At 43.3% G+C, this 27,945-nt stretch overlaps 3 protein-coding genes across 3 annotated transcripts in view; 2 read left to right on the top strand and 1 right to left on the bottom strand.

Moving 5' to 3' along the window:
* Positions 1 to 385: 385 nt before the first annotated feature.
* Positions 386 to 27,945, bottom strand: part of ppp3r1b (protein phosphatase 3 (formerly 2B), regulatory s1ubunit B, alpha isoform, b) — a 36,187-nt gene continuing 8,627 nt past the window's right edge. Inside the window, exons 2-6 of the mRNA XM_074696474.1 lie at positions 25,425 to 25,464; positions 6,014 to 6,190; positions 5,810 to 5,869; positions 4,299 to 4,483; positions 386 to 4,212 (exon numbers count right to left, since the gene is read on the bottom strand). Of these exons, the coding sequence (XP_074552575.1) occupies positions 4,165 to 4,212; positions 4,299 to 4,483; positions 5,810 to 5,869; positions 6,014 to 6,190; positions 25,425 to 25,464 (510 nt within the window). The 3' untranslated portion in view covers positions 386 to 4,164. The remainder of the gene's footprint in view (positions 4,213 to 4,298; positions 4,484 to 5,809; positions 5,870 to 6,013; positions 6,191 to 25,424; positions 25,465 to 27,945) is intronic.
* On the top strand, positions 13,020 to 14,015 carry LOC141805543 (E3 ubiquitin-protein ligase TRIM39-like). Its single transcript, XM_074690652.1, has one exon. It carries the CDS (start codon positions 13,020 to 13,022, stop codon positions 14,013 to 14,015), a length of 996 nt encoding a protein of 331 aa, XP_074546753.1.
* Positions 19,081 to 21,260, top strand: LOC141809410 (E3 ubiquitin-protein ligase TRIM21-like). Its single transcript, XM_074696411.1, has one exon. The coding sequence runs from the start codon at positions 19,087 to 19,089 to the stop codon at positions 20,728 to 20,730; it is 1,644 nt and encodes a 547-aa protein (XP_074552512.1). The 5' UTR covers positions 19,081 to 19,086; the 3' UTR covers positions 20,731 to 21,260.

The following is a 27,945-nucleotide window of genomic DNA, read 5'->3' as shown; positions in this document are numbered from 1 at the left end:
ATAGTAGATTTATGGTTATAATGAAAAAAGTTTAGACTTTTAACGGATGATTGTAATAACATGAAAACTTATTGTTACAACAGGAAACTTTTCTCAGGTTATGATGTGACATTTATTTATTTATTCATTTATTTCATGATGCTGCAGCAACAGGCCTCCGTATTTTATTAGCAAGCAAAGCCCTGATTGAGGATTTTCTCTTTTTAAAAACTTTTTTACTTCAGTTGCTAGAAACTTATAGTCAAAAAAACAAAACAAAAAATTCAGTTTCATAACTCCCTTTGATGTAATTCTTCGTTGTTAAAAATTGCGTACTGTGGCTTTAAGAGAAAAGCTTTGGTGAATGTGAAAGGTGTAAAAGTAAGGAGAGGAAAAGATGACTGCGTCTGTAACAACTTTCAGTTTATTTCTCATTTTCTGTGTATGAAGTTTCAGTGATGCCGCAGAGATGAAAACAGGAGTAAAAATCTAAGACTGAGTCCAACGAAAGAAAAAACAAAAACAAACAAACAAACAAACGTCCCTTTAAACCAACAGAAGACATTTTCAGCTCGGCCCTGAAATCAACGCAAGCAGGAAGCTCGGACAGAAAGCAGAAGAAAAACAGAGCGTGTGGCAGAGAGTCGGTGTTTCAGAGGAGTAATAATTCATGATCAAAGTTTCTATTGGCAACATCCACGTGCTTGAAATGTTCCTGTTTTATTATTTATCAGTTTATTCACATGTAAACAACACGGTCTCACCGGATTTCATGAAATGAGCCAAAACTTCTGAAATGCAAAAAAAGAAAGAAACCAAAGAAACAAGGAGAGATTACTGATCCTCACCATGACACAGGTTTTATAGAAGATTATATCTGATAATAACACAAGCCGGACACCATGTCACGTGGTTAAAATATGAAACTATTACAGCTAAAGAAACAACTCCTTTCAGGGATATTAAAGCAGCTAGCTCATGATCTCTAACTATTAAACATGCATATCTTAGAGTATCAAAATGTCTACCTCACAGAAAATGATCTCGTCAGTGCAAGTGCTCACCAGTAATACTATCACAGACTCTTGCATGCACAGGATAGATTCGTTGCATCTGCAAGACATTTCGCTCGTCTCGTTAAACGCTGAGAGCAGCCTGGTAAACTCGAGCTTTGAAAAAAGAGCTTTAAGAAAAGCTGATCTACATGCAAACAGCGACAGGCAGAAGAAAAGAAGAGATCACACGTCATGCAAACACATCACAAGTCGTCCGTTTCAGGTAGAAAAGTCTCTGCAGCGCGTCGGAAAGCTCGGCGTTCAGCCCCGCAGACGGTGTTGTGTCGTTTCACGCTTGTCGCAGCGGCGAAGAAAGGCCGAGTTCAAAGATGTGAAAGTCAAAAAAAAGCCAGAGGAGCGAGCACACAGATCGCCACAGAGAGTCGAGTGTTCTTACTCTGCCGCTCCTCTGATGAAGACGCTCGTTCCCGAACTTTTTACCGAATCGTGCAGGAGTAGAAACACGCGCAGCTTGTCGGAAAGAAAGGGATAGAAATGAGCTTTTTCTGAGCTGAAGACGGTTTCTGCTCGTTGTTCAACGATCAGGGCGTTCAGACCAAAGAGTGAAGACTGGTTTGTCCAGTCTCAGGTCCCTGAGGCTGACCAGAGTCCGGTCTGAAGACCTGTTAGCTCAGATCACACTGATGACACGTGGAGCTCCTGTCCCTCTGTTTCCTCTGAGTCTCAGTTTCACTGTATCCAACAAGTCCTGATCCAGCTGGCAGCCATATTGAAAGGTTTGACTCTGATACCGTGATTTGGTTTCACTGTATTTCTATCAATCTGTCTGGGGAGGGTCTCAGTTTCACTGTATAAACAGAGTCCAACTAGAATCTGGGATTAACTCTCAAATTCCTTCAATCTGTAACTCAGGTCACACAGAGTGCACTGTTTGATATTTATCTCCATCAATCAGCAGTCTCAGCTTCACTGTATTTCAATCTGTCTTTGCTGAGTCTCAGTTTCCCTGTATCTAACCAGATATATCACACTCAGCTGAATTTGTCTTGCTACAGCTCTATGAAGCCAACATCTACAGATTTTTACACGGGGAAGTTGTGGTTAACCGTTTTAGTTTCGCTGTACTTGCATGATTTGATGCAGAGTCTCAGTTTCACTGTATCCAGAAAGTCACATTAGAATCAATTTGTCATTAAATCTTGAAAAAAATCTGCTTAATTTTTGTTTACAGTTCTGTAATCAATCAATCGATTGATATCTGACTGTTTCTGCATCCGTCAACGAGTCTCAGTTTCACTGTATCAAACAAATCACACTAGAATCTGATTACAGCGAAATAAAACCAAATATATACAATTTTTTTTTTACCGTGGTTGAATTATGATTAACATATTTCATTGTTTGTTCATATATGTGTATTTAAAGAGTCTCAGTTTCACTGTATTTAGCCAGTCACACTGGAGACAGTCTAGCTACAGCTGTCTGAGTGAAAGAATAAAAAGATTTCTTTAATGTGATTTAATAATGAACAATTTTTCAACTTATCTCAAACTCTTGAAACAGTCTCAGATTCACTGTAGTTCTGTGTATGCGCAGTCTCAGTTTCACTGTATTAAGCAAGTCACACTATGGATTTAAACAATGTTTCTGTTGTTGTGTAATACCAAACTAATGCTGTTTCACTGTAAATCCATCAATTTATGTTAAGTCTCAGTTTCACTGTATCCAGCAAGTTACACTGGACTCTGACTCTGAACTCAAATCAAACAGATTTTTCTGTGATTAAATGACAAATTATGTTTCATTGTATCTCCATATATTTACACAGTCTCAGCTTTACTGTATTTCCATCTTACACCACTGAGTCTCAGTTTCACTGTATAAAGCTATTTTTTCTGTCTGACAGCAGCACTTTGAACCCATAACAAGCAGATTTTAACTGTGATCCAACGACGATAAAGAGGCTGAAGAGGCTGGTTCAGGATTTGTCGGGTCGGACTGAAACACGAGGAAAACTTTTATAAACTTTTTTTTCAGGAGGTTTGGTTGAATTTCTGGATTAAATTCAGGGACTCTCAACACTTTCACGTCAGAATTTTCTTTCTGGGATTTAGAAAAAGGATTTTTATTTACCATTGTTTGTAAATTAACGGATAATTTCAGTATTTTTAAGGAGAACATGGACGGAAAGCTGAGTTGAGGCCTGTGATTTAGTCTGATTCTGTTTTTAACTTTGGCTTCACTTCTGGTCTGAAGGAACCGTTTCTGTTCTGCTGAGCAAACTTAAAGAGAAGTGTATAAACTTCAGCGCGTTTCCTCATATTTCAGCTTTGATGCCAGTTTCTGATTTTTAAATATGGTTCAGGACATTTTCTCCAAATCAAAAGTGAACAGAAAGCGTCTGCAGTCAGAAAAGAGCTCCCGTCTGTCGGTCTGCGTCAGAGTCTGTGGTTACGAACATGCAGTGCACGCCTGGCCGCTGGTTCCCGGCGTCGTTCTGCCAAACGTGACGTCAAATGAAGCCGATGTTCAAGTGTAAATAATGCAACACTCCAGTAAGATAAAAGCATTCAATAATACGGTTACATCTCTAACTTAAAGACACAGATTTCACCTGTAAGTCAACTGCATGTCAATAAATGTGGTGTTGGCACTTCATGCTCTGTTTCTGAAATCAAGTAAAACATCGAAACACACTCGTCCACTAAGTTCACCGTAAGATATTCTTCCTCTGATTCTCCAGAACAAAAACTATGACACCAAAATAAATATAAAAAACCCACATACCTTGAAAAACCAGTAAAACATACAGAACACACGCACACACACACACACACACACGCCTCAGACACACACACACACACACACACACACTCCAGCTTTCCTCCACCAAACTGAAACCGCCGCTCTGCGTTAAAAAGCCGTCCGTCCGCTGTTAAAGTGCGACGTCGAGTCACTGAGAGTTCCTGTTCGGTAATACTTGGTGAGAGTTTGGCTTCAGGAGGGGGAGGGGGAGGGGGGAGCGTGGGAGGGGGAGGGGGGAGGAGTGAGGGGGGAGGGGGGGGAGGTTTTTCACAGAGAAAATACTTCTGTTGGAAACAAACAGAGTGTTAAGCTGGACGACGTCTTGGAGCAGAGCTTCAGTCAACGCAGCGAGAGCCGGAGGCCGTCAGACGTCCACCACCATCTTTTTGTGAATGTCTAATCCACCCACCACCTGCAGGAGGGACAGGAAGTGACATCACACATCAGGACTCCAACAGCTTATCCACGGCAGGTAGAGCTTGGTGCTCGGCCACTCACCGCACAGAACTCCTCGAAGGATATCCTGCCGTCTCCATCTTTGTCTGCGTTGATGATGGTCTTGTCCACGATCTGCTGCAGCTGCGTGTCCTTCAGGTTGTTGCCGACCATCATCTTCAGGACCTGGAAGAGCTCGCCGTTGGATATGTAGCCATCTTTGTCCATGTCGTAGATCCTGAAGGCGACTGAGGAGACACAGACGGGACTTTATGAAGTTTTTAAATGTGTGCGACAGGAGCGTTTCTTCATTTACAGGAAGTCTCTTAGTAGAATGTGTGGGTCTTTGTCTTTCCTCCCAGCCCACAAAATGTGATATTTAATGACCAAACCTGTACTTAGTAGAGCTTGTGGATGTAAAATCCTGACCTAAAACCAGCTGTTTGGATTTTGGGGATTTGCTGACATCAGCAATTCCCTTTTTTGACCAATCAGGAGAAAGTCTGCCATCACTGCTCTGTTTTTGGCTGTAAACAGCCACATAGTTCCATGCTCAAGCTTCCCATCTCAGAAGAAGACAGACTAAGTGTCTAGAGTTCATTTATCAGGAAATGTTCCAGCTACACTCAGTAAAACTGAGCATGTGTGTGCTAGTCACTTCACGGCCGACTGCTTTTCCAACTTTGGACAGTCCAACAGAGGGCTAGCCAATAGACTGGTCCTGAATCCAGGCGCATTACCAACCATCCTCCAACAAACCTGGGACCCTGGAAATGTGAGTATTTTAAATGCTGTGTGCTGTGGAGCAGATGGAAGAGCTTTTCCTCAGTGCCCCCCCTGTCTCTGTGTTAGCTTCAGGATGCTAACTTTAGCTGCGGTTAGCCTGTTGTTTTAGCCTGTAATGTTACAGTAAACGAGCTTCGCAGTTTTCTAAACATTGTGCACTCGGAGCTCGTGGCGCCGCTCTCAGTGACGTGGAAGAGCGGGGCGGTATCAGCGGTGGCTCATTTACATATGAAGGCCACGCCCACTAAATCAGAGCGTTCTGAACAGAGGGGCTATGAGAGCCTGGAAACAATGCTGCTGTGCTTGATTTATTGGCTTTTTGGACCAAAACATGTTACTACCATTTCATGAAGACATCAATGATCCAGATTAAACTGCAGGAAAGGAGCAGGAGATGGGAACTTTAAAAGAAAGGTGTATTCCTGAAACTGGTGTAAACGTTGGAGCTCTCAGCAAGAAGACTTCAGAGGTTAAAGAGGGAGGCGAGTTTGATGACGTGAACTTAAAACTGGGTCTGATGTTGGATTGTATGTTTGTTCCCAGCTTGTTGATCCTGTCTGGGTTTTTAACGGGCATTAGGAGCGGAGCTGATGGTGAAACCACCTGAAAGGTTTTGTGTTATAAACAGGAGCAGGGAAAACTCTGAATATCAGTCCTGATTTGAAATGTTTCAGATTAATTTGTGTGTTAATTAATGTTGTACTGAATGGAACAAACAAAGATCTCTATCTGCTCTGAGCAGAAACAACCTCCTGGTCTGTGGAGAGGTTTTGTTGGAGGACACTTACAGCGCAGCTTCTGCTCCTTGTCTCCTTTCACGCTGAACTGGGAGACGCCTTCGATGAACTCTGAGGGGGACAAAGATCATGGTTAGCTTCATCACGCCCTGGCTGTGTGTAGAGGAAGTCTCCACGTTAATAAACAGACATGACTCTGCACTGATTACAACAGCATGGCTCAGGGTGGAGGGAGACGTCTGTTTCCTGGTTTACCTTTAAAGTCCACCTCCCCGTTCCCGTCGGTGTCGAATATGTCGATGACTCGCTGCACCAGTGGGTTCTGCTGCAGCTCGGGGAGAGACATGAACTCCTCCACGCTCAGGGAGCCAGAGTTATCCAGGTCCAGCTTCTTAAACCTCTTCCCTAGCCGCTTAATCTCATCAGCATCGACTGCAGAGACACAGAGAGGGAGAGTGTTAGAGAGGCACACACACACACACACACACACACACACACACACACACACACACACAGTTTACACACAGGGAGGGCTCAGACCAGCAGAGGCCGGTTTGTCCCACACTCCTCTCTGTAGCCTCACAGACACCTGTGGCTCTCCTCCAGGCTCACCTGGTGTCTCCTGGGAGCTGGTGGCCATGGTTTCTCAGAGCTGCTGTCTGAACCGGTCAGGTTGGACCTTGTGCTGCCGGACCTCGCGGTGCAGCGCTCTAAGCCCTAACACCGGGTCATGTGACGCCTCTTTCAACACTAATCACTCTGCTGAGCGCCATGGACCAGCCGCTCAGTGCAGGGGGATAACCGTACCCTCCTTTAGAGTACCAACAGTCCCACAGGCGTCAAAAACAACTACTGAACAAACTTAATGAAAAAGTAAAACATCACTTTTTTTCAGAGCGCTCTTTTTCATTCTGCCGCTGTTTTCAGACAAACTACGTGTTTGGAGATAAAACCTGAATCTGTAAAATATGATCGTTTCTCAACAAAGATTGATTTCTGAAGCTCCATCAGAGTCTCCATCCAGGGCCACGCTCTCTGTGATTTGTAGTTTGATACTTTTTGGACCTTTTTGGGCCTTTTTGGTTTCACTGAAAGAGCTGGTAGCATGGGGAGCAGAGAGCGGGGGAACAGATCCAGGAGTGGGACCAGCAATCACTGGGGCTGCTGCAGCCCAGGGACTGCTGCTGTGAACCAGTAATCTACAACAGCCAAGTCGCTCTGTCTCTGTTTCCTTTAAAGCTGTCTGATGTAAAAAGCTCTAACCTGAAGGAAGAAAATGAACTAGAAGAAGTTTGTTAATGCAACAACAAAACTCTGGTTCTGCTCAACATTTGAGGCCATGTTTGCAGCTCCAGTGTGACTTTCCACTGCTGACAGATTGCTGATTGCTGCTCACGTCATTGTTGAAATGAAATGTCAGGGTACATAGTTTCCAAGGGCGGCATCTCTATCAGCAGAAAGTCGGCAAAACAATGTACCTATTTGTTTCATGAAGCAGTTGTTTATTTGGTCCCTGACACACCCATTGGTATGAAAACACAGCTGGTTTGATTGGTTATGGAACGCGGTAAACACAACACTAATTATGACCAAGCAAGCAGACAAGCAGGATCATCAGTATCTGTTGGTTCTTGAAGCCCCTCCCTTCACAGCAAAAACTCACTTTGGGTTTATTAGAGCTATTGTATGAATATGCATACCAAATGCCCGCTGATAAAAAAAAGGCATAGAGCTGTTTGCCTGGATTAACACCATGGATCTCGTCCCACTGATACCAATCGAGCCTTGAGGGGCAACCAATACACCGATAACTGATAACACTGATTGGTATGGGAGCGCATCCCTAGTCTAGTCATACATGTGTGAAAACGAAGTCTCATGCTCCCTGAACCACTACTTCACAATGTGAGCTGGATGAATCCTGGCAGTGTCATCTTGGAACATGGCCGTGCCATCAGGGCAGAAAAAACCCACTGATGGAATAACCTGGTCCTTCAGCATATTCAGGTAGTCAGCTGACCTCATTCTTTGAGCACAGACTGTTGCTGAACCTAGACCTGACCAACTGCAGCAACCCCAGATCATAGACTGCCCCCACAGGCTTATACAGTAGGAACTAGGCATGATGGGTGATCACTTCACCTCCCTCTCTTCTTACCCTGATGGCCCATCCCTCTGGAACAGGGTCAGTCTGGACTCATCAGACCACATGACACCACATGATTTTTCTCTGGCCACATTTCTTCCTGGAAGACGATGGTCCCCACGATCCTTCCAGTTTTAATAACACGTTGGACAGTTCTTAACCCAGTTTCAGTAGTTTCTGCAACCTCCTTAGATGTTTTCTCTGCTTGATGCACGCCAATGATATGACCCTTCTCAAACAGACTAACATCTTCTCCACGACCACGGCATGTGTCTTTCCACATAGTGATTGAAGAAATGAGAAGCAACTCATTGAAGTAGCAGTGACTCACAAGAGTCATTTCAATCTAAGGGAAAAACTTATTCGCCAACAAAGGAGGAGGAGGAGGAGCAACACAAGGGAGGAGAGCTGCTTTGTCATATCACAAATATAAAAGACACGGTTTGTTGCAGCTGAGTCAAGCACAAGTCCAGACAAGTCTTTGTGTGTTTTGAAAAAAAATCAAACTGACCTGACCTCAACAAGACACCAGAGTCTCTGCCAACACAGGTGAGTACAGCTGATCAGCTACAAACAGGATTAACACCCAACACCTCTATGTTTGATGGTTTGTCATGCTTGTGTTACTGAGACTGGGAAATGGCATCAGCAGAACTGGACAGTGTGGGCCATCTCTCTGGACTCTTGTGACTTGTAAAATAGTCTCTGTGATTTGTAGTTTGATACTTTCTGGGCCTTTTTGGCTTGACTGAAAGAGCTGGTAGCATGGGGAGCAGAGAGCGGGGAAACAGACCCAAGAAACGCCCCTGCGTCACAGTGATTGCTGGTCCCACTCCTGGATCTGAGAACATTGGGGGCTGAGCCCAGATCCTATAGGGAATTTTAGGGGATCCTACCCGGGACAAATGTTTCATCTCTATGCTTTCTTTAGCCCTGTTGCGTCTTGTCTACAGCCTGGTACTGCCAACATGTACTTAAGAATGTGTCAAAATTAAATTATATTATACTGATAGTGCACATACAGATAACACAGGAATTAAAGCCAAAAATAGATTTTTGGGGAAATATTTTGACTGAAGCCCTATCATATTTCCCCCTCATTGAAAAAAAAAGTGTTAAAGGTTACTTGATCTGCAATTTTAATTTGCTTTTGTTTTGCTTTGTTTTGTTTTGTTTTACACACCAGGCTGTTAAAAAATGTTGAGTGATGATGCCCACGGACTATATCAGGAGACATATTTCTCCCAAAAAAGCACAACACATAAGTATATTTATTCAAGATTTAAATAAGATTTATTTAAAATTCATTATACTTACTATATACTTCCCTAAATATTTAACTGGAAATATGAAGTGACTGCAAGAAGCACTACTTGACAAAACATGTTATATCTTTTATGTAACTTTAAAAGAGGACAACAAAAAAGCTTCTTAAATAAAAGCGAAGAATAACAACAGACATGCCTGTGTTAACATATTATATATTATTATAGTTAACAAAAACATTTTCGTTGGAAAATAAAAACGAGGCTTTACATAAAAGAATGACTAAAATTCTTCAGTGGGTATGTAAAACTTACTAAAATAACCTAAAATGAAAGGGAAAATGTCTTTAGTTTTTGTCTTAATCAATCTGTGTCATACATGAACTCATTTCTTTTACCGATCAGGAGTGCTGACAGGCTGCCAACATTCCTGAATATGGAGGGAGTCTCCCATTTTTTAACTCTTTCTCCAGCTGGTCTCCCAGCTTGTTATTTCTCCTGATTATCCCCCAACTTTAAGTTTGCTCCTGTGAGCTCCAATATTTTTCAAAGTCAAAACAAGTCCTGGACGTCATATCCAAAAACTCAAAAACCACCCACCCCTCTCTCTTAGTTGGAGTTAAACTTGATGAGTTGATGAGTTAAACTCTTGCACTGGTTAAAAAGTTGATTCATCCTGTGGTTAGCCCTTATATGCTCAACATGTTCTAATGTACATTGTTACATTGAGCAACATCTGTCTTTAGCCCTGGTTCTCCTGGCCTCATAGAAGTGTAGAGCTTCATGTTGCAGTAAAAAAATGAGTCCACATTGAGCAAAAATGTGACAGAAGCAAAAACTGGCCTCAAATTCAAATCAACTAATCTGAGGTACCAGAATGTGTAGATTCTGTTATGATAAAACCACAACACTTTTTTTCCTGAGTTCCTTATGCATCAGGGTACCTAAAAGCATGTTGTATATACTTGCACCTTATTTAAAAAAAAAATTTTAAGTCAGAAAATCAGAAAAATTCAATTTTCGTTTCTCTATTTTCGAGTGAATTACGGCTTTTAAATTTTGTTACACTGCATAAAGACATAATTGAGTTACATCAGCCTATAGCCACGGTTGTCCTGAATCAATAGAGGTACTGCACTTCACTTTCCAGAGAAAATTGAGACTACAGTGAGTAAAAATATGACAGAAGCAAAAAACGCTCAGAGTGCTTTTTTTTAAAGAGTTTTAAGCAGGCTTCAGCCCTAAGGCACGTTTGGAATGGCCAGTGAGACTGCAACCACGCCGTGCTTGAGCAGGATTCACTTCTCTGCTGTGGGACGCTTCAGAGAGGTGGGCGTCGGCACGGTTTACTTCATGCACGAGCACAAGAACACGGACAGCGCGTGCGATCCATGACTTGTGATCACTGCGAGCGCATCTTTTGACAATCATTATAAACAAAGCGGGGTGTTAGAGGGCTGTGTCAGGCCAAAACGACTTGAAGTCTAAAGTCCCTAAAATTTGTAGCAGTGCTCTCTGTGTCTCATTTTGCTGACTCTAATGAGACCGCGCTTCATGTAGACAGACGCTTCACGTGCGCGTGTACGCCACAGCGCTCTCTCCTCTGAACAGGAGAGAGTGCAGGTGGAGGAGACTGACTGAGCCAGTGAATTATCCGGGGCTGAGGAGAAAACATTTGGGGCTGAAGCCCCGGATGCCCAGGCCAGGCGACGCCTATGCTGTGACGCCTCCTTCGGTCTCTGGACATGGAGCAGCCAAGGGACTGCTGCTGTGAACCAGTGATCTACAACAGCCAAACAGCTCTGCCTCTGTTCCCTTTAAAGCTGTCTGATGTAAAAAGCTTTAATCTGAAGGAAGAAAATGAATAAAAGCTGCAAGCAGCGTTAGACGGGTCCGGGTTCTCTGGTCTCTTGTGGGTCTGTCATACCATGCCTCTCAATGAGACAAACATTTTGGCGTTGGTTTCATCTCTCTAGGACATTCCCACTGGCCGCTACGGCCGTTTCAGTGTGCCTTGGTGGCTCTGAGAGAATATTATGGGATGTTGGGGAGTCAGTTGATACCATGGTAACGTATCCTCTGCTATGCTGAATGACATCACCAGCTGCATGGAACTCCTAATCAGCCTGACACAGACATCAAGTAGAGTGAGGAGTTAGAGTTTATGGGAAAATAGATTTGTTCAGAAACTACTTGTCATATAGGCCAGAATGTTGACTTAATCTGTGTGAAAATATGACCTTTTTGCAAGAAATTTTGTCAGGAATCCATATTTGGCACTTTTAAAGCTGTAAGAGTTTTACTTTTTTGTCTAGAGGCAAAAATGCAGCATCAGGGGTATGTGTGTGTGGAGCTGAAAAGTGTTCTCCCCATCTGTTAACATGGGGGAGCTGTTAATGGTTGGCAACTTTAAGGACTCGCCATTCGAAAACTTGGCTCGAAATAACAACTTCCTGAACAACTTTTATAGAGCAGGGTCTAGTCTGTTATGTGAGCCAATTTCTAGCCGTAACTACTTGTGGTTTTGGAGCAGATAGTAATTTTTGCAGAAAGGGTAAAAATGTGAGGAAATCCTATTTTGAAAGGCAAATAGCTGGCTTCCTGTTGGAGATAAGTCAGGGGTATCAGCGTATGATTTTTGTGTCTCAATGAGACAAAGGTATTGGTGTTGATTTCATCTCTCTAAGACATTCCTGCTGGCTGCTAGGACTGTTTTAGTGTGCCTCGGTTGGTCTACAGAGCTTATTATGGGATGTTGGGGGTCATGTTTGGTATCAAACATACATTTTGGGCGCCTCTAATGTGTTTGCAAATTTTGGTGATTTTTTTAAGCATATTTAGGGTCTCTAATAAGTGATTTACTGGAGTGCGGAATAATAACAAGATAGAAATGCAGCAGGAACAATAGCGCCCTCCACCTTCTGTGGAGGATCTGTCAACGAGTTGGGAGTGTAACTTTCCACTGCTGACAGATTGCTGGTCGTTGCTCACGTCCTGGTTGAAATGAAATGTCAGGTTACATAGTTTCCAAGGGCGGCATCTCAATTAGCAGTAAGTGGGCAAAACAATGTACCTATTTATCTCATTAAGTCAGGTGTTTATTTGGCACCTGACACACCCATTGGTATGAAAACAAAGCTGGTTTGATTGGTTATGGAACGCGGTAAACATAACACTAATTATGACCAAGCAAGCAGACAAGCAGGATCATCAGCATCTGTTGGTTCTTGAAGCCCTTCCCCCCACAGCAAAAACTCCCTTTGGGTTATACAGAGCTACTGTATAATGTATATCCCACGCCTGCAGAAACCTAATTTCTGTACCCGCAGTCTCCGCTCTAAAACCTGGGTCCCTTTTTTTTTCCATTTTAGTGAACTTTCTGAAATGGAGGCAACGACAGTAGCTCAGCTCATAGGGACCCGGCTGTGGAACTGGAAGGTCACTGGTTCAAGTCCCAGTGTGGACAAAGATTTTTCTTTTTTTTTTTTTGTTTTGTTTTGTTTTGTTTGGGGGCAGATGTCAGAAAAAGACATCATGTAGAGGAACAGTCTACACCTTCAGGAGACCAAAGTTAGACGTCCAAAAATGGGGATGACAGCACACTTTGACAGTCTCTGTGCTCATTGGGATGGCACACGTATTTAATTCAACATAAAAACCATCAGAGATCACAGGACCATACTAAAACATGGGGGATAATCATGAAACATTGTGGATCAGGAAACAGCGAGAGAAAGGGTAAACACTGAGATTCCAGATGAAATCAAGAGTATTAGCAGGTCTGATGGGGTGTAAAACTGACCCAAACCAGGACCTTCAAATAATCTCTTTGTCTTCGCTGTGTGCAGATATGGCTGCTGCAAACCAACAAGTTGACTGGGAGTCCGAGCTGGAGGTGACAGACACTGATATCCAGCTGATGATCCAGAAAAGACGAGAGAACATTGAGAAGGTGAACATTGAGATGGCAGAAGGTGGAGTCTTCAGCACTCTGAAGGAGTCTGTGGAGAGACTGGCCCAGCACATCCACACCACCCAAGAGAAGCAGAAAAATTCAGAGAAACAGGCCCAAGACTTCATCAAGCAGCTGGAAGAGGAAATCTCTAAGCTGGAGCAGCTCTCACGCCCTAAAAGCCACCTCAAACTTCTTCACAGAGTCCAGCCCCTGGAGGTTCGTGTCCGTCCACCATCATATGAGGGGGCTGTGGGGAGAGCCGCTGCTCAGCTAGTCAAGACGCTCAGAGAGGAGACCAAGAAGCTGCTTCAAGCCGAGCTGAGGAGAGTTCAGCAGTACGCAGTCGATGTTACTCTGGATCCTGATACAGCACATCCCAATCTTGTTCTGTCTGAAGATGGCAAACAAGTTCATGACAGTGACGTGAAGAATTTTCCAGACAATCCAGAGAGGTTTTCAAGTTACGTCTCTGTTTTAGGAAATCCGAGTTTTACTTCAGGCAGATTTTATTACGAGGTCCAGGTTAAAGGAAAAACTAGATGGGATTTAGGAGTGGCCAGAGAGTCTGTCGACAGGCAGGGATTGATCACACCAAAAACAGAGGAGGGTTTCTGGTGTCTAAGGTTGAGGGATGGAAATGTGTATGAAGCTCATGATAATCCTGTAGTCCCTCTGTCTCTGAGGCCTCAGCCTGAGAAGGTGGGGGTGTTTGTGGATCATGACGGGGGTCTGGTCTCCTTTTTTGACGTAGACTCTGCAGATCTTATCTACACCTTCACTGGCTGCTCCTTCAAGGACAAACTCCGCCCTTACTTCATGCCTGAAAAAAATGATGGAGGTAGAAACTCTGCTCCTTTGATCATCTTAGAGATGAAAAAAAATCTGAACTAGTGCTATAAACTTGTAACGAAGACTGATTGATTGCTAACTCTAATCAGACACACTGTAAACTTGCAACTTAAAAATCAACACTGAAACAACCACTGTTATCAGAACAATCCAACTACTTAATCACTAAAAACCGTCAGTCAGTGTAATTCTTATAGTCCACTTCTCACAGGGTACCGCGCTGGGTGAGGCGTGTTTTGGTCTAGTTTGGTGATGAAAGTGTGAGCCAAGTTTTTTCCCAAACACCAGATCAGCCAAGAGTAAAATTCAACTGCAGTAACAAGTTTCAACCTGTAGAGGGAGTTGCTCAGTGCATTTTTAACACAAGTTGAGTAATCTCAACACCAGAATGCTGCTGTAGACACTTTTGCCGTGGACTTGCCAGACTCCACCAGCTACTTGATTTACTCAAGAAAAACTGCATGTTTATTTTTGAGTCCTCAGAAAACACGGCCAACCATTGGGTTGAGCTCCCAGTTTAAGCAGTCAGTGTGTAGCCTAGCTCAGGATGCTAATTTCTCCTTTTGTTCCCATTTTTGAACCATTGCTGGTTACTGAATTTGAAAACTACTCAGACATCATTACACTGAAATGTTTGCCTGTTTGAGAGCACATTACTCACATGGATCCTGATTATTTGTGTAGATATCTAAGCTCTTTGGGACAGAGCTATCAGAAGACACCGCTGCAGAACTGGAAGGCAAATATCAACCAAACTGCTTCAATATTCATACTGTTCAATCTGTTAAGTTGCGCAAACACTGACTTGCAAAACAACAAAAATTACCGTCAAACAACTGGCAGCTCAATTAGCTGGTTGACTATCTGCTTCCTGATTGGTTAATCTGACAAGTAAAACCCAACCCAGCAACATAATCTTATTACTAAATATTTTTTGCAAGTGTATTTTATGGGGTGCGTGTTTAAGGGTTACAATCAGTCTCACCAGCATCCTGTTACTTTAAGACCAGTTCTACTCCAACTTCTTTAACTTGAAAGATTTATTCATACCCATATAATCAACATGTATGCATGCTAAATTAAGACCTACATATTCAGATCAGTAGTAAGCATTATTTGGGAGTTCCTGTAAATAATTCACACACTTCCACCTTTATTGTCTGTATTGAGCTCATGTTGTTATCTGTCTTTCTGTCTAACACAGTCTCAGAACCCGAATCCATCAACAGATCAAATACATCCTCTAATAAACATGTTTTTAGTTAAAAACAGAAGTGGTGCAGGGGTTTAGTTCCTCTTCCAGGACATTTTTAGGTTTTGTTTTTTTATTTTTCATTTGATAATCATTTTTCCTTTGACCCGTCTGATCATGAGACTGTGTTTGTGTGTATCTGAGATGATTCAGTATGAGGATACTTAAATCTGATGAAGAGCAGGTGTGCTCAAAGCCTTACTAACCTGGTGAAATTAAATAAAAAGATTATGGGAGTCCTGCAGTGTGAGCAGTCTTTTTATTTTCTATATGATGAAAGCCACCTGAAACATTCACCTGATTTTATTTTTTCTTTCTACCATATTACTAAGTTGAATCTAAATGTGTAACCTGTTGTTTTGTCTGTGTCACTGAGGTTTAAATCTTGCTAAGAAGTGCTGGTATGGACAGAGTTTGTTTCAGCGCAGGGACACACTACCTTCATCAGATCAGGGGCCCCAGAGGGCAGGGATGGTTCTAGACAGGCATATATGAGGGGGCAGTCAGAATTGTGAGGGGGGCATGATGTGTACACATCATGTTACAGCACTTTTTTTCCTTTTTTTTCTAATTGAAGGGGTCTTTGTGTTTAACCCCAGCCTGGAGAAGTGGATTGCACTTTGTCAGGCCTCTACCTTCAGACCTGTCCAGCCAGGGTGTCCCACCTGAAGACTAAGCTCCAGCTGGTATAGCTCTTAAGGTCACTGAGACACCCAATCCCCCCTGACCACATTAAGGTGGCAATCCCTCAGGGGAGAAAACTGAAAAATAAACATAAAATCAATGAATGCAATAAAATAAAACATCCTTCATCCAGTTTTCAACCAACAACTTAACATTTATCTTAACTGGATGGCCTAATTCTTAAATAAATGTTTAAATAAAGCAGGACTTCACACACCATAGTCAATATTTACAAAACTGAAAGCTAGTCCTAAAAAAATCTTCTTAAACTAATTATTAAATCACATCGGATATACAGCAGGATATTTTTTTTATTTTCATTTTGTAATTTTTATTTTATTTATTTATTCATTTATTTATTTCTATTTTATTTTTAGTTTTTATTTTTTTTTAGCAACTCAACAGCTAAGTAAGTTTGGTTTGTAAAAAAAAAAAAAAACGCATGAAAAACGCTGTGATTATGTGAATAATAATTTAAAAAAAAAACTGTACACAACTACAGTCTGGGACGAGTCTTTACCATAGGCTGTATAAAACAATCTTTACGTAGGGGTCTGTCAGACACAGGTCACTTGTCTTCAGTTTGTCACATGCAATGGACGTGAGCGCTTATCTCTGCTTGTAACACTGTCACTCCATAACCGTGCTGAAACCCGACACCACACTCTCAGGCTGAGGCTTCTCTTGGTTCATTTGCATACTGCGGTGTGATTGGGTGCTTAGCGAGGGCTGAGAGGTGTGTGCGTATGTGTTTGTGTATGTGTCTGTGCTGAATGAATACACACTCAGCGGAGGGACACAGACGAGAAGGAAGTATCGTGTGTTTTTTTTTCTGCAGATTTTCCCACTGCTAAGGATAATTTTGTCAGCTTATAATGTCTGTTAATTTTGTTTGTAAATTAAAATGTGCTTTCTCAACTTATAAAATTTGGATTTGAGGGGGTAAGGCACCTATTTAAGGGGCTATGCCCCCTCTTGCCCCTGGGTAAAGCCGGCCTCGCCAGAGGGTATTTTTTCTACCATTTCAGTTTTAAGTCTGTAAGAAAAACCTCTGACTCCACTCAGGGTTTGAAACGATTTCTGAAGAAGTGGTCCAGTGATTCTGTGGTTCCCAAAGACAAATAAGTGAAATATATTAAAGCCTTAAACATCTCTGGACTCCTATAGGACTCCCAAAGGCCGTAATGTAGACTTCTGACCACTGTTATGACACACAGTCACCACTAGATGGCCCCAGGAAGAACACAACCCTGTGAAGGAGCTGGTTTGGAGGTGTTGAGGAGACTCTTCACAGAGCAGATCAGATCAGATCAGATCAGATCAGATCAGAGCAGAGAGGAAAAACATGTTTCACAATAGTTCAGTCAGTCAGAGGCGGGGCAACATGTGAGGCGGGAGAGGAGCTCCAACGTCACTCTGAAGAAACAAAACTAAAGGTCTGACAGTCAGCAGCAGCAGCAGCAGCAGCAGCAGCAGGCACACAGCAGAGCAGACATTTCTCTGATTTCCTCTGACGAAGATCCAAACTGAGCTGGTCCCATTTCTCTGATTTCCTCTGAAGACGATCCAAACTGAGCTGGTCCCATTTCTCTGATTTCCTCTGAAGAAGATCCAAACTGAGCTGGTCCCATTTCTCTGATTTCCTCTGAAGAAGATCCAAACTGAGCTGGTCCCATTTCTCTGATTTCCTCTGAAGAAGATCCAAACTGAGCTGGTCCCATTTCTCTGATTTCCTCTGAAGACGATCCAAACTGAGCTGGTCCCATTTCTCTGATTTCCTCTGAAGAAGATCCAAACTGAGCTGGTCCCATTTCTCTGATTTCCTCTGCCAAACAGCGGTGAGTCCTCCTGATCAGATCCACACTGAACCACAGCTCTACAACCTGCTGACAGCTTCACCACCTGATGCTAACCACCAGCTAACCACTGACCAGTTTAACAACCAACCACTGACCAGTTTAACTAACCACTGACCAGTTTAACTAATAACCAGGACTGAACTGGACTCTGGAAGGGGAACTCTTTATTTCTTTGTTTGTGACCTCAGCTCGTTCAGTTTCCTGCTTTCACTCTGTCTGACAACTGTCTGCAGACATATTGGATTCTTTTTCCTCTGGTTGTTTCAAAATAAAAGTTTACTAAACAGAAAACCACTGCAAGGCTTTTATTTTGAAGAGAGCAGATGGAATTTCCTTTCTTTTGTGATATTGAAACCAAAGTTTTGTCAGGGTCACCTTGAAAATAAGAACACTTTATTTTAAAGTAAGTTCAACAAGGCAAACTTTAAAATATTCTTATATTTTCACAACAAAGTTAAACATTTTGGACAAAATTTTCATTGTTGGATAACTGTGTTTTGCGGTTTCTGCATTTTTGTGGTTCCTGTTATTTATGGTTGCAATGATTTAAGGGTTCCTGTGTTTTGTGGTTCCCACATTTTTTTGTGGTTACTATGTTTTGGGGTTCTCCCATTTTTTTTGTTAACTGTGTTTTGCAGTTCCTACATTTTTGTGGTTCCTGTGTTTTGCGGTTACCACATTTTAAGGGATCCTGTGTTTTGCGGTTCCACCCTTTTTCTATGTTTTGCAGTTCCTTTTTTTGTGGTTCCTGTTGTCTTTGTTTTGTTGGGTCATTTTTGTTGTTGGGTTCTATGATTTTGGGCTCTGTTTTGTTGTGTCCTGGATTGCTGGGTCTCTTTGTTTTAGGTTTATATGTTGTAAGGTTTCTTGTTGTTGGGTTCTAAGGATGGTACATGGTAAATATTAAATTGTCAGGTCTCCTTGACATGGGACAAAATGTCTTGACAGTCAGTTTTTTCAGTTTTGCACTTCATCATATACTGATGCTTTACAGGTCAGTGTGTGTGCATGCCTGCTTATATGTGTGTGTGTGTGTATGTGTGTGTGTGTGTGTGTGTGTGTGTGTGTGTGTGTCTTGGCAATGAAGAGCCCTCCCAGTGAGGTCATGTCCAATCACTGATAGACTTGTATGTTCTGTCCTGTGTAAGATTTTGTTGCTGGGTTCTGACTCAGTCCTTCTGAATCATTATTTTATAATAATAGTTTTATAATAATAATGATAATAATAATAATCATCATCATCATTATCATCATCATCTGTGACAAAAACTTGACTGTTGACTTCCTGTTTCAGTCTGTGTCTTGTGTGTGTACAGATATGTCTGCTGCTAACTCCCAACGTGCTGAGGACCAGTTCCTCTGCTCCATCTGTCTGGATGTGTTCACTCATCCTGTCACCATACTGTGTGGACACAACTTCTGCAAAGCCTGCATCACTGAGCACTGGGACACCAGTGACAGGAGCCAGTGTCCCATGTGTAAAGAGGTTTTTACCTCAAGACCAGATCTGAGGGTCAACACTTTGCTCTCTGAGATGGTGTCTCAGCTCAGAGACAAAGCTCAGCAGGAAGCCAGCAGCAGCAGCTCTCAGGAACAAGAGTCCAAACCAGGAGAAGTCTTTTGTGACGCCTGCACTGGAACCAGACTGAAGGCCCTGAAGTCCTGCTTAGACTGTCTGGTCTCCTACTGTGAGACTCACCTGGAGCCTCACCTGACAGCTCCACGTCTGAGAAGACATCAGCTGATGGAGCCTGTGGACAACCTGGAGGACAGGATGTGTCCCAAGCACCATAAACCTCTGGAGCTGTTCTGTAAGAGCGATCAGACCTGTGTCTGCCTGCTCTGCTCCGTCTTAGACCACAAGACACACGAGTTTGTTCCTCTGACAGAAGCATCTGAAGAAAAGAAGGCCGAGCTGGAGGAGACAGAGGCTGAGATCCAGCAGATGATCCAGAAAAGACGAGTGAAGATCCAGCAGATCAAAGCCTCAGTCCAGCTCAGTCAGACAAACGCAGACAGAGAGATGGCAGAAGGTGTTGGAGTCTTCAGCGCTCTGAAGGAGTCTGTGGAGAGAGGCCTGGCCCAGCTCATCCACACCATCCAAGAGAAGCAGAAAAGTTCAGAGGAACAGGCCCAAGACTTCATCAAGCAGCTGGAAGAGGAAATCTCTGAGCTGATGAAGAGAAGCTCTGAGCTGGAGCAGCTCTCACACTCTGAAGACCACCTCAATCTTCTCCACAGAGTCCAGTCCCTGAACATCCAGCAGCCTCCACCAACCAAAGACTGGACAGGGGTTACTGTCCATCCACCATCATATGAGGGGGCTGCGAGGAGAGCTGCTGCTCAGCTGGAGGAGACGCTCAGAGAGGAGATGAAGAAGCTGCTTCAAGCCGAGCTGAGGAGAGTTCAGCAGTACGCAGCCGACGTTACTCTGGATTCTGATACAGCAAATCCCTGGCTCATCCTGTCTGATGATGGGAAACAAGTTTGTCTTGGCGAGGGAAAAAAGAATCTCCCAGACAATCCAGAGAGGTTTTCTTCTTGTGTCTCTGTTCTAGGAAAGCAAAGTTTGTCTTCAGGCAGATTTTACTATGAGGTTCAGGTTAAAGGAAAAACTGAATGGGATTTAGGGGTAGCCAGAGAGTCCATCAACAGGAAGGGAAAGATCTCACTGGGTCCTAGGTTTGGTTTCTGGTGTATTTGGTTGAGAAATGGAAACTATGAAGCTGTTGGTGACCTTTCAATCCGTCTGTCTCTGAGGTCTCAGCCTGAGAAGGTGGGGGTGTTTGTGGATTATGAGGAGGGTCTGGTCTCCTTTTATGACGTAGACTCTGCAGATCTTATCTACTCCTTCACTGGCTGCTCCTTCACAGACAAACTCCACCCTTACTTCAACCCTTCTTTAAATAAAGGAGGTGAAAACTGTGCTCCTCTGATCATCTCTCCTGTCAGTGACCAATAAATCAAAACTCTGACAGTTGTTATTTTTATTTTGCACTTTTGTTAATTTATCAAAAACAAATCATAAACTCAAAGAGAGCTGTTTGAGTTTTAGTTTGGACTTAACAGCAGAGTGACTGTACTATCTTTGTTCAAAATGAACCGTCACTGTTTATTGAAATTTCGTGTATTAAAAGTACAAGTGGCATCGACAAGTACTCAAGAGGGAGTACTCACGGTGGTACTGGTCTAAAAAAAGAGGCATTTAGCATACCTAGTTATATAGCTTTATTTAAACATACACTCACCGGCCACCTTGCTAGTACCAGGTTGGACCCCCTTTTGCCTTCAGAACTGCCTTAATCCTTGGTGGCATAGATTCAACAAGGTCCTGGAAACCTTCCTCAGAGAGTTTGGTCCATATTGACATGATAGCATCACACAGTTGCTGCAGATTTGTCGGCTGAACATCCATGATGAGAATCTCCTGTTCCACCACATCCCAAAGGTGCTCTATTGGATTGAGATCTGGGGACTGTGGAGGACATTTGAGTACAGGGAACTCATTGTCATGTTGAAGAAAGCAGTCTGAGGTGATTCCAGCTTTATGACATGGAGCGTTATCCTGCTGGAAGTAGCCATCAGAAGATGGGTACACTGTGCTCATAAAGGGATGGACATGGTCAGCAACAATACTCAGGTAGGCTGTGGACTTTAAACCATGCTCAGTTGGTGCTAAGGGGCCCAAAGTGAGCCAAGAAAATATCCCCCACACCATTACACCAGCAGCAGCAGCCTGAACCGTTGATACAAGGCAGGATGGATCCATGCTTTCATGTTGTTGAGGCCAAATTCTGACCCTACCATCTGAATGTGGAGCAGAAATCCAGACTCATCAGACCAGGTAACGTTTCTCCAATCTTCTATTGTCCAGTTTTGGTGTTGCTGTGTGATTTGTAGCCTCAGTTTCCTGTTCTTAGCTGACAGGAGGGTCACCCGGTGTGGTCTTCTGCTGCTGTAGCCCATCTGCCTCAAGGTTGGACGTGTTGTGTGTTCAGAGATGCTCTTCTGCAGACCTCGGTTGTAACCAGTGGTTATTTGAGTTACTGTTGCCTTTCTATCAGCTCCAACCAGTCTGTCCATTCTCCTCTGACCTCTGGCATCAACAAGGCATTTTGTCACAGAACTGCTGCTCTCTGGATATTTTCTCTTTTTGGGACCATTCTCTGTAAACCCTAGAGATGGTTGTGGGTTCAAATCCCAGTAGATCAGCAGTTTCTGAAATACTCAGACCAACAACCATGCCACGTTCAAAGCCCCTTAAATCACCTTTCTTCTCCATTCTGATGCTCGCTTTGAACTGCGGCAGATCCTCTTCAACATGTCTACATGAATAAATGCAGCGAGTTGCTGCCATGTGCTTGGCTGATTAGAAATTTCTATCAACGAGCAGTTGGACAGATGTGCCTGATAAGTGGGAGGTGAGTGGATCTAACTGGTCATTCTCATGAAAGTAGCAGGGAGTTAATGAACAACTACACTTATAATCAGGGTTTCTACTTCATATAAATGGTTGTTGCACATCAAAATCAAAATAAAAGCCGCCACGCCTCATGAGTTGAATTTTTTTTCCGGTGTTTCAAATGTAAATTATTATTAAGGAGTATTAGTATAGATATCAGATGAATAAATTGTCAATCAAATTAGTCATAAAAGTTTAAGTTGTGATAACGGCATCTTATTTTCTTTGGACAAAACCCTAAAAATCCAGTCTGAACCTGTTTGTGTGGTGTGGTGAACTTCTCAGTGACTTATTCTTCTTTGTTTTTAAGGCTGTGACTGACAAATGTTTGATTGGTAAAAACATGCAGTGGATTAGAAATGTGAAGTTAATCAAACACCAGATTCAACATCCAGTGGTTTCTTTGACTTTTGCTCTCTTCTGTAATATTTCATTTGTGTTAGGAATAAAGTGGAGTTTGATAATGAGTCAGCAAATCTGTGAACATGTGTTTGTAAATAAAGAGTGTAAAACAAACGACTCATGGAGCCTGATTGATAAAACAGCTGCTCTGACACACAGTCACCACTAGATGGCCCCAATAAGAAGGAAGAAGGACAGGAGCGTGTGCTGCTGTCAGAGGAAGCAGCAAACCCTCCTGACCCACATGGACTGGGCTGAGTTCCCCCCTCCTGTGGAGGAGCTGGTTTTTGGGATGTTGAGGGGTCAGATCAGAGAGGAAAGCAGGAGTCTGACAGCAGTTTAGTCGTCTGGGGGCAGAGCTCAGGTCTTAAACCTTCCCAGCTGGTCCCTCCTGCTCCTGACACCTTTCATTAGCAGCTCGTTAGGACTCCAACCCACTCAGCACACCGCAGTGCCGCTCACACCTCCGCTTTCCTGCGGGGGGAGCTACAGAGGACAGCCGCCTGTAACGGAGCAGCCGGTCTTCCTCTGTGGAGCAGGACGGCTCTAATTGAAAACGGGATATTAAGGTGACCAGAATAGAGCCGGTTTTCCCAGCAGCCATGACACCGACCTCTGCAGAGCGGCGAGGCATATTTAGCCTCCCAGTGTCAGAGTCTGGGTCGGACCCCCCCAGGGGCCCTGAGAGAGGACAGGGTGCAGCACGTGGTGAGGTTCACGCCCCGCACCAGCTGATACCACCTCAGGATCAGGGATCAGAGACACTAAAAAAGAACAAACTACTTTACAAAAATTCAAAATCTAAGTTTTCTTTAACATCTAAGAATTCTGACTTCTTTATCACATTATGACTTTATTTCAATATCCTGACTTTATAAATCTGAAGATTGAAATCAATGTTCAGTCTTTTATCTCTCAGTTCTGACTGAAATTTTAGAATTAAGACTTCTTTCTTAAAATGTTGTTGGTCAGAGTCGGTATTCTGACGTTTTTGCTCTGAATCTAAATTTAAAATGATGGATGACAACAAACCAGGATGGACTTTTGAGGGACCACTTTTTGTTTGCCAATTTAAGCAATTGTGCAAATATTTGTGTTCGGTGTGACAATTTACTCCCTCATATTCTGACTGACATTTCAAAAATCTGACATTATGAAACTTTACTTTATGTCAAACTCAGATTTTTACAGAGTTTTGAGATTACATTTAGCCTCTGCACTAGAACTTAATTAGAATTTTAACTCTTTAACCCTTCATCACTCAACTTTCCTACAGACCACCCAGACTTTCTCTTTGTTATTTTCTCCGTAGAGAGTCAGAAATCAGAAAGCCCATCTCCTCTTTCTTCAGGAGCTGTTTGAACTTTTCCTCTTGCCCGAATAGTTGAAGAGTTACGGTAATGAGGACAGCTTGCATCAGTTATCGCCTGTGGTTGAAACGTCGTTGCTCATGGATTTACACGCCGTACGGTAACTTCTTCTCAAACTGGCAGCTCACCAATTCACAGGTGTTGAAATACCTGAAGTCAGGTGAATTATTCGCACAGTGACAGCCAATCAGCATAGAGATCACAGAGATTAGTGTCATATGTACTGTTTATGTGGTAAATATGACACTTAGTGTTTCCTTTCCTGTTGGTCCACACATGGCTGACATTAAACCAAACAAGCCTCGTTTTGTCTCTTTTTTGTCATCTTCGTATTTGGAGTGGATCATTACTTTGTTTGGTTCATTTGTCGGTCGTGGACACCAAACTTTTTGTGTCTTCAGTGATATTTTTACTACTTTTCTCCTGTGTTTGTCTGGAGATCCTACATGTAACCATGGCTGCATTGTTTACATGTGAACTCAGCTGTTAGCAGCCTGTAGCATGTCAATGCTAACTGGTGCAAGGCCTGATGTTTCCTCACAAGGTGAGGAGAAGGAGGTGAGGACGACGTGCTGGTTCTCAGGTGTGAGCTAAGAAGTGACGACATGGACCTGTCCTTCCATCCATCGTTATTGGGAACGTAAGATCTATCTCCAATAAGATGGACGAGCTAGCTGTGCTAACCCAGCAACAGAGGGAATACCAGAAGGCAGAGTAGCATCATGCTATTCACAGACATGGCTAACAGAGCTAACAGCAGACACCAAGGCCACATGTGAAGAGCTTTACCTGCTAATCTGAGCATTTGCTAACGTTTGTGTTTGATGTGAAAACTTTTTCCAAATAATACTATTATAATTTTTCTAGAATATCGACTTAGACGGAAAATTCTGTCTTTTTGGATTTTCAGAATAAAATGTTTTCCCACTTAATTCAGTTTTAACAGCAAATTAATCAGAGATTAGAGATCAAACTGAAACCATTAAACTGTCCCTCATCTCTTTCCGTAGGCGACTGATTTCGACTGATTTGGATGGGCGGGTCAACGGAGCAGAAACAGAACCACACTGATAGCTATCCATGAAGGAAATCCTGGTACTGATCCAAACAGCTGACCGTCTGAAGGTTTAGTTGAAATAATGAAAATCAGCCCATGGTCAGTCTGATCCTGAGGAGTCCACTTGGCTCGTGGTCTGACCCCTGAGCTCAGTGTGTGCTCATCTGGATCTGATCTGGCTCTGATCTGGATCTGATCTGGATGTGATCTTTATATTTAAAGACGTCTGAGCAGATCTGAGGGTATCTAACGGTCAGGAGAGGCAGTGACGCCTTGTGTTTGTCGTGGTTGAGGCTGTTTTCTCTGACTGAAGAGGTGGGGTGGTGTTTATGGATTGATTGATGGATTGATTGATGGATACTCACAGTGCGAGCACATGTCCAGGGCGTAACTGGCTTCATTTCCCTGAAAAAGAGAGGAGAGGAGTTCCAGATTTAGCAACCGAATCAAACACAAAGAGCGAAATCAAAGCGTTTGTGTCTGAGATGCAGCAGGGTGTCAGCCGTCTGCGTCTCACTTTGACACGTTTCATGGTGAAATGAGCTAAAAACACATCAGTGGGTTAAAATAAAGTTTTCTTTTTATAGATCTGAAGAAGCTTGTGGCCCTTGAAAACTGTTTATAGACTGAGATGTAGAAACACAGCTGAAGTCTGCGCCCCGGTTTGGCTAATCGTGGGTCTTTTCATTATGCATGAGAGGCAGAACGATCTGGACTCGGAAAACCAGGTCAACGTGCCGCCTTGATTTGCCTCGTCTCATCTCTCGAGGACTTACAGAAATTGAACCGGGCTGCTGGAATGAGGCCGCAGCTTTCCTCCTCGGCCCGTAACGAGGGCCACATTAACTCTGAGACGCATTAAGAGCTGATACGCGCCGTTTAAAGAGCCTTAAAGGAGGACGGATCCACGCTGTGATCTGGGCTCTGACCAGGCTCTCTGTTAAACCAGCGCTGACTGAAGAGATCACTTTCCTGCTTTAAACATCTTTCTGCTCCTCCTGATGCAGGGAATTAACGTCTGTGTCTCATCCTTCAGCTGGATCCCTGCTCAGGAGTGATCTGTTTTCCTCTATGGGGAAATGAGATCTGAAAGAGATGATCAAACGTCACAACACGACTCTTATCGACAAGGGACAGCTGCTTGTGTTTTCTTGTTTAACTCATACTCTACATCAGGTAGCTGCTGCTTTAAAACTGGGAACAGTTTTTTTGACTCTCTGGATTAAAGTTAACCAGCAGATGAAAAGGAGCAGCTCAGAAACCTCCAAGTGATGGTGTAACCTGTAACAGTGAAGGGAAAACAGACATTTCTGACAGGGCAGAGGGTCGACCTGGAGGCAGAGGGTGGATACAAGAGGTGTGCTGATACATCCATTATTAGATTAATTGCGATGCGACACGTAATGGTTTGATTAGGATTCATAAATACTCAAAATTGATGATTTTTCATAACAACTAGACGCCAGGAGCACGGACTCCACTTGTGAAACCAAAGTATTGTTCCTACGCACCACCCGGACATCTGTAGTGACGGACCAGTTAATATGGCGACAGCTAGCTCTTTAGCTAGTCACAGAGCGTGAGATTCATTCTTCTAGACAAAAAGCTAGTGTTTAGAAACATTTCGGATTTTACGACCAGGAAAATGGAAAGGGCATTGACAAAACCTACTCTACCTGTAAGGTGTGTAAGGCCAAAATTAAGTACAGTGGAGACACAACGAACATGTGCCAGCACCTCACACGCTTCCACCCCGGAATAGAGCGGGAGAGGAATCCGCCGGTTATTGCTGCTAACCAGCGAACAATAGAAGAAGGACTATCAAAACTTCCCTGCAGCTCTGAAAGGGCAAAACACAAATCTCATAATCCATTGCAACCTTTATCGACCTGCGTCCATATGCTGTCGTCAACAACGAGGGCTTTCACGCTCTAATGCAAACATTGGAGCCGAGATACAAACTCCCAAAGCGAAAGTATTTTGCGCAGAAAGCAGTTCCCGAACTCTACAACATGACTAAAACCGAAATGCTGGAATCACTGAAGAAAGCATGCAGGGTAGCTCTGACATGTGATGCATGGACTTCAGTTGCTACACAGTCACATGTCACGGTAACGGCACACTTAGTGAGTGAGGGACGCAACGGCTGGGAGCTGGTGAGTTACGTTCTCCAAACCAGAGTGATGACTGACAGCCACACCGGCGCCAATGTTGCTGGACTGCTACAGAAAGTGGCAGAGGAGTGGCAGATAACGGACAAAGGTTTGGCTTTGGTCACCGAAAACGCATCCAATATGATTGTAGCTGCTCAGTTGGGAAACTTCCTCCAAATTAAATGTTACTTTTGTGAAGCTGAGTAAGCTAACGGCTAATTAGTAATAGACCTGCTGTTATTGACATTATTATTTGTTTATAAGACTATATAACTGATAAATAAGTGTTTAATAAGGTCATTGTATGGGTTAGGCCCCACAGGTTAGGTTTAGGCATGGGGCCCTGAATGTTTAGGTTTAGGCACGGGGCCCCGAATGGTTAGGTTTAGGCATGGTGCCCCGAATGTTTAGGTTTAGGCATGGGGCCCTGATTGGTTAGGTTTAGGCATTGGGCCCTGAATGTTTAGGTTTAGGCATGGGGCCCTGAATGGTTAGGTTTAGGCATGGGGCCCTGAATGGTTAGGTTTAGGCATGGGGCCCTGAATGGTTAGGTTTGGCATGGGGCCCTGAATGGTTAGGTGAAGCATTGGGGCCCCAAATGGTTAGGTTTAGGCATGGGGCCCTGACTGGTTAGGTGTAGGCATGGGGCCCTGAATGGTTAGGGTTAGGCATGGGGTCCTGAATGGTTAGGTTTAGGCATGGTGCCCCGAATGGTTAGGATTGGGCATGGGGC

Source organism: Halichoeres trimaculatus, unplaced genomic scaffold (genome assembly GCF_033239565.1).
Source record: "Halichoeres trimaculatus isolate MK-OKI-2021-1 unplaced genomic scaffold, fHalTri1.1 fHalTri1_scaffold_2, whole genome shotgun sequence".
NCBI lineage: Eukaryota > Metazoa > Chordata > Actinopteri > Labriformes > Labridae > Halichoeres > Halichoeres trimaculatus.
Note: the sequence above shows the minus strand (reverse complement) of the source record. Positions and strands in the feature narration are given on the sequence as shown.

Excerpts from the sequence above, each read along its gene's own strand:
- LOC141805543 (XM_074690652.1), top strand. The coding sequence starts at position 13,020 with ATGGCTGCTGCAAACCAACAAGTTGACTGGGAGTCCGAGCTGGAGGTG.
- LOC141809410 (XM_074696411.1), top strand. The coding sequence starts at position 19,087 with ATGTCTGCTGCTAACTCCCAACGTGCTGAGGACCAGTTCCTCTGCTCC.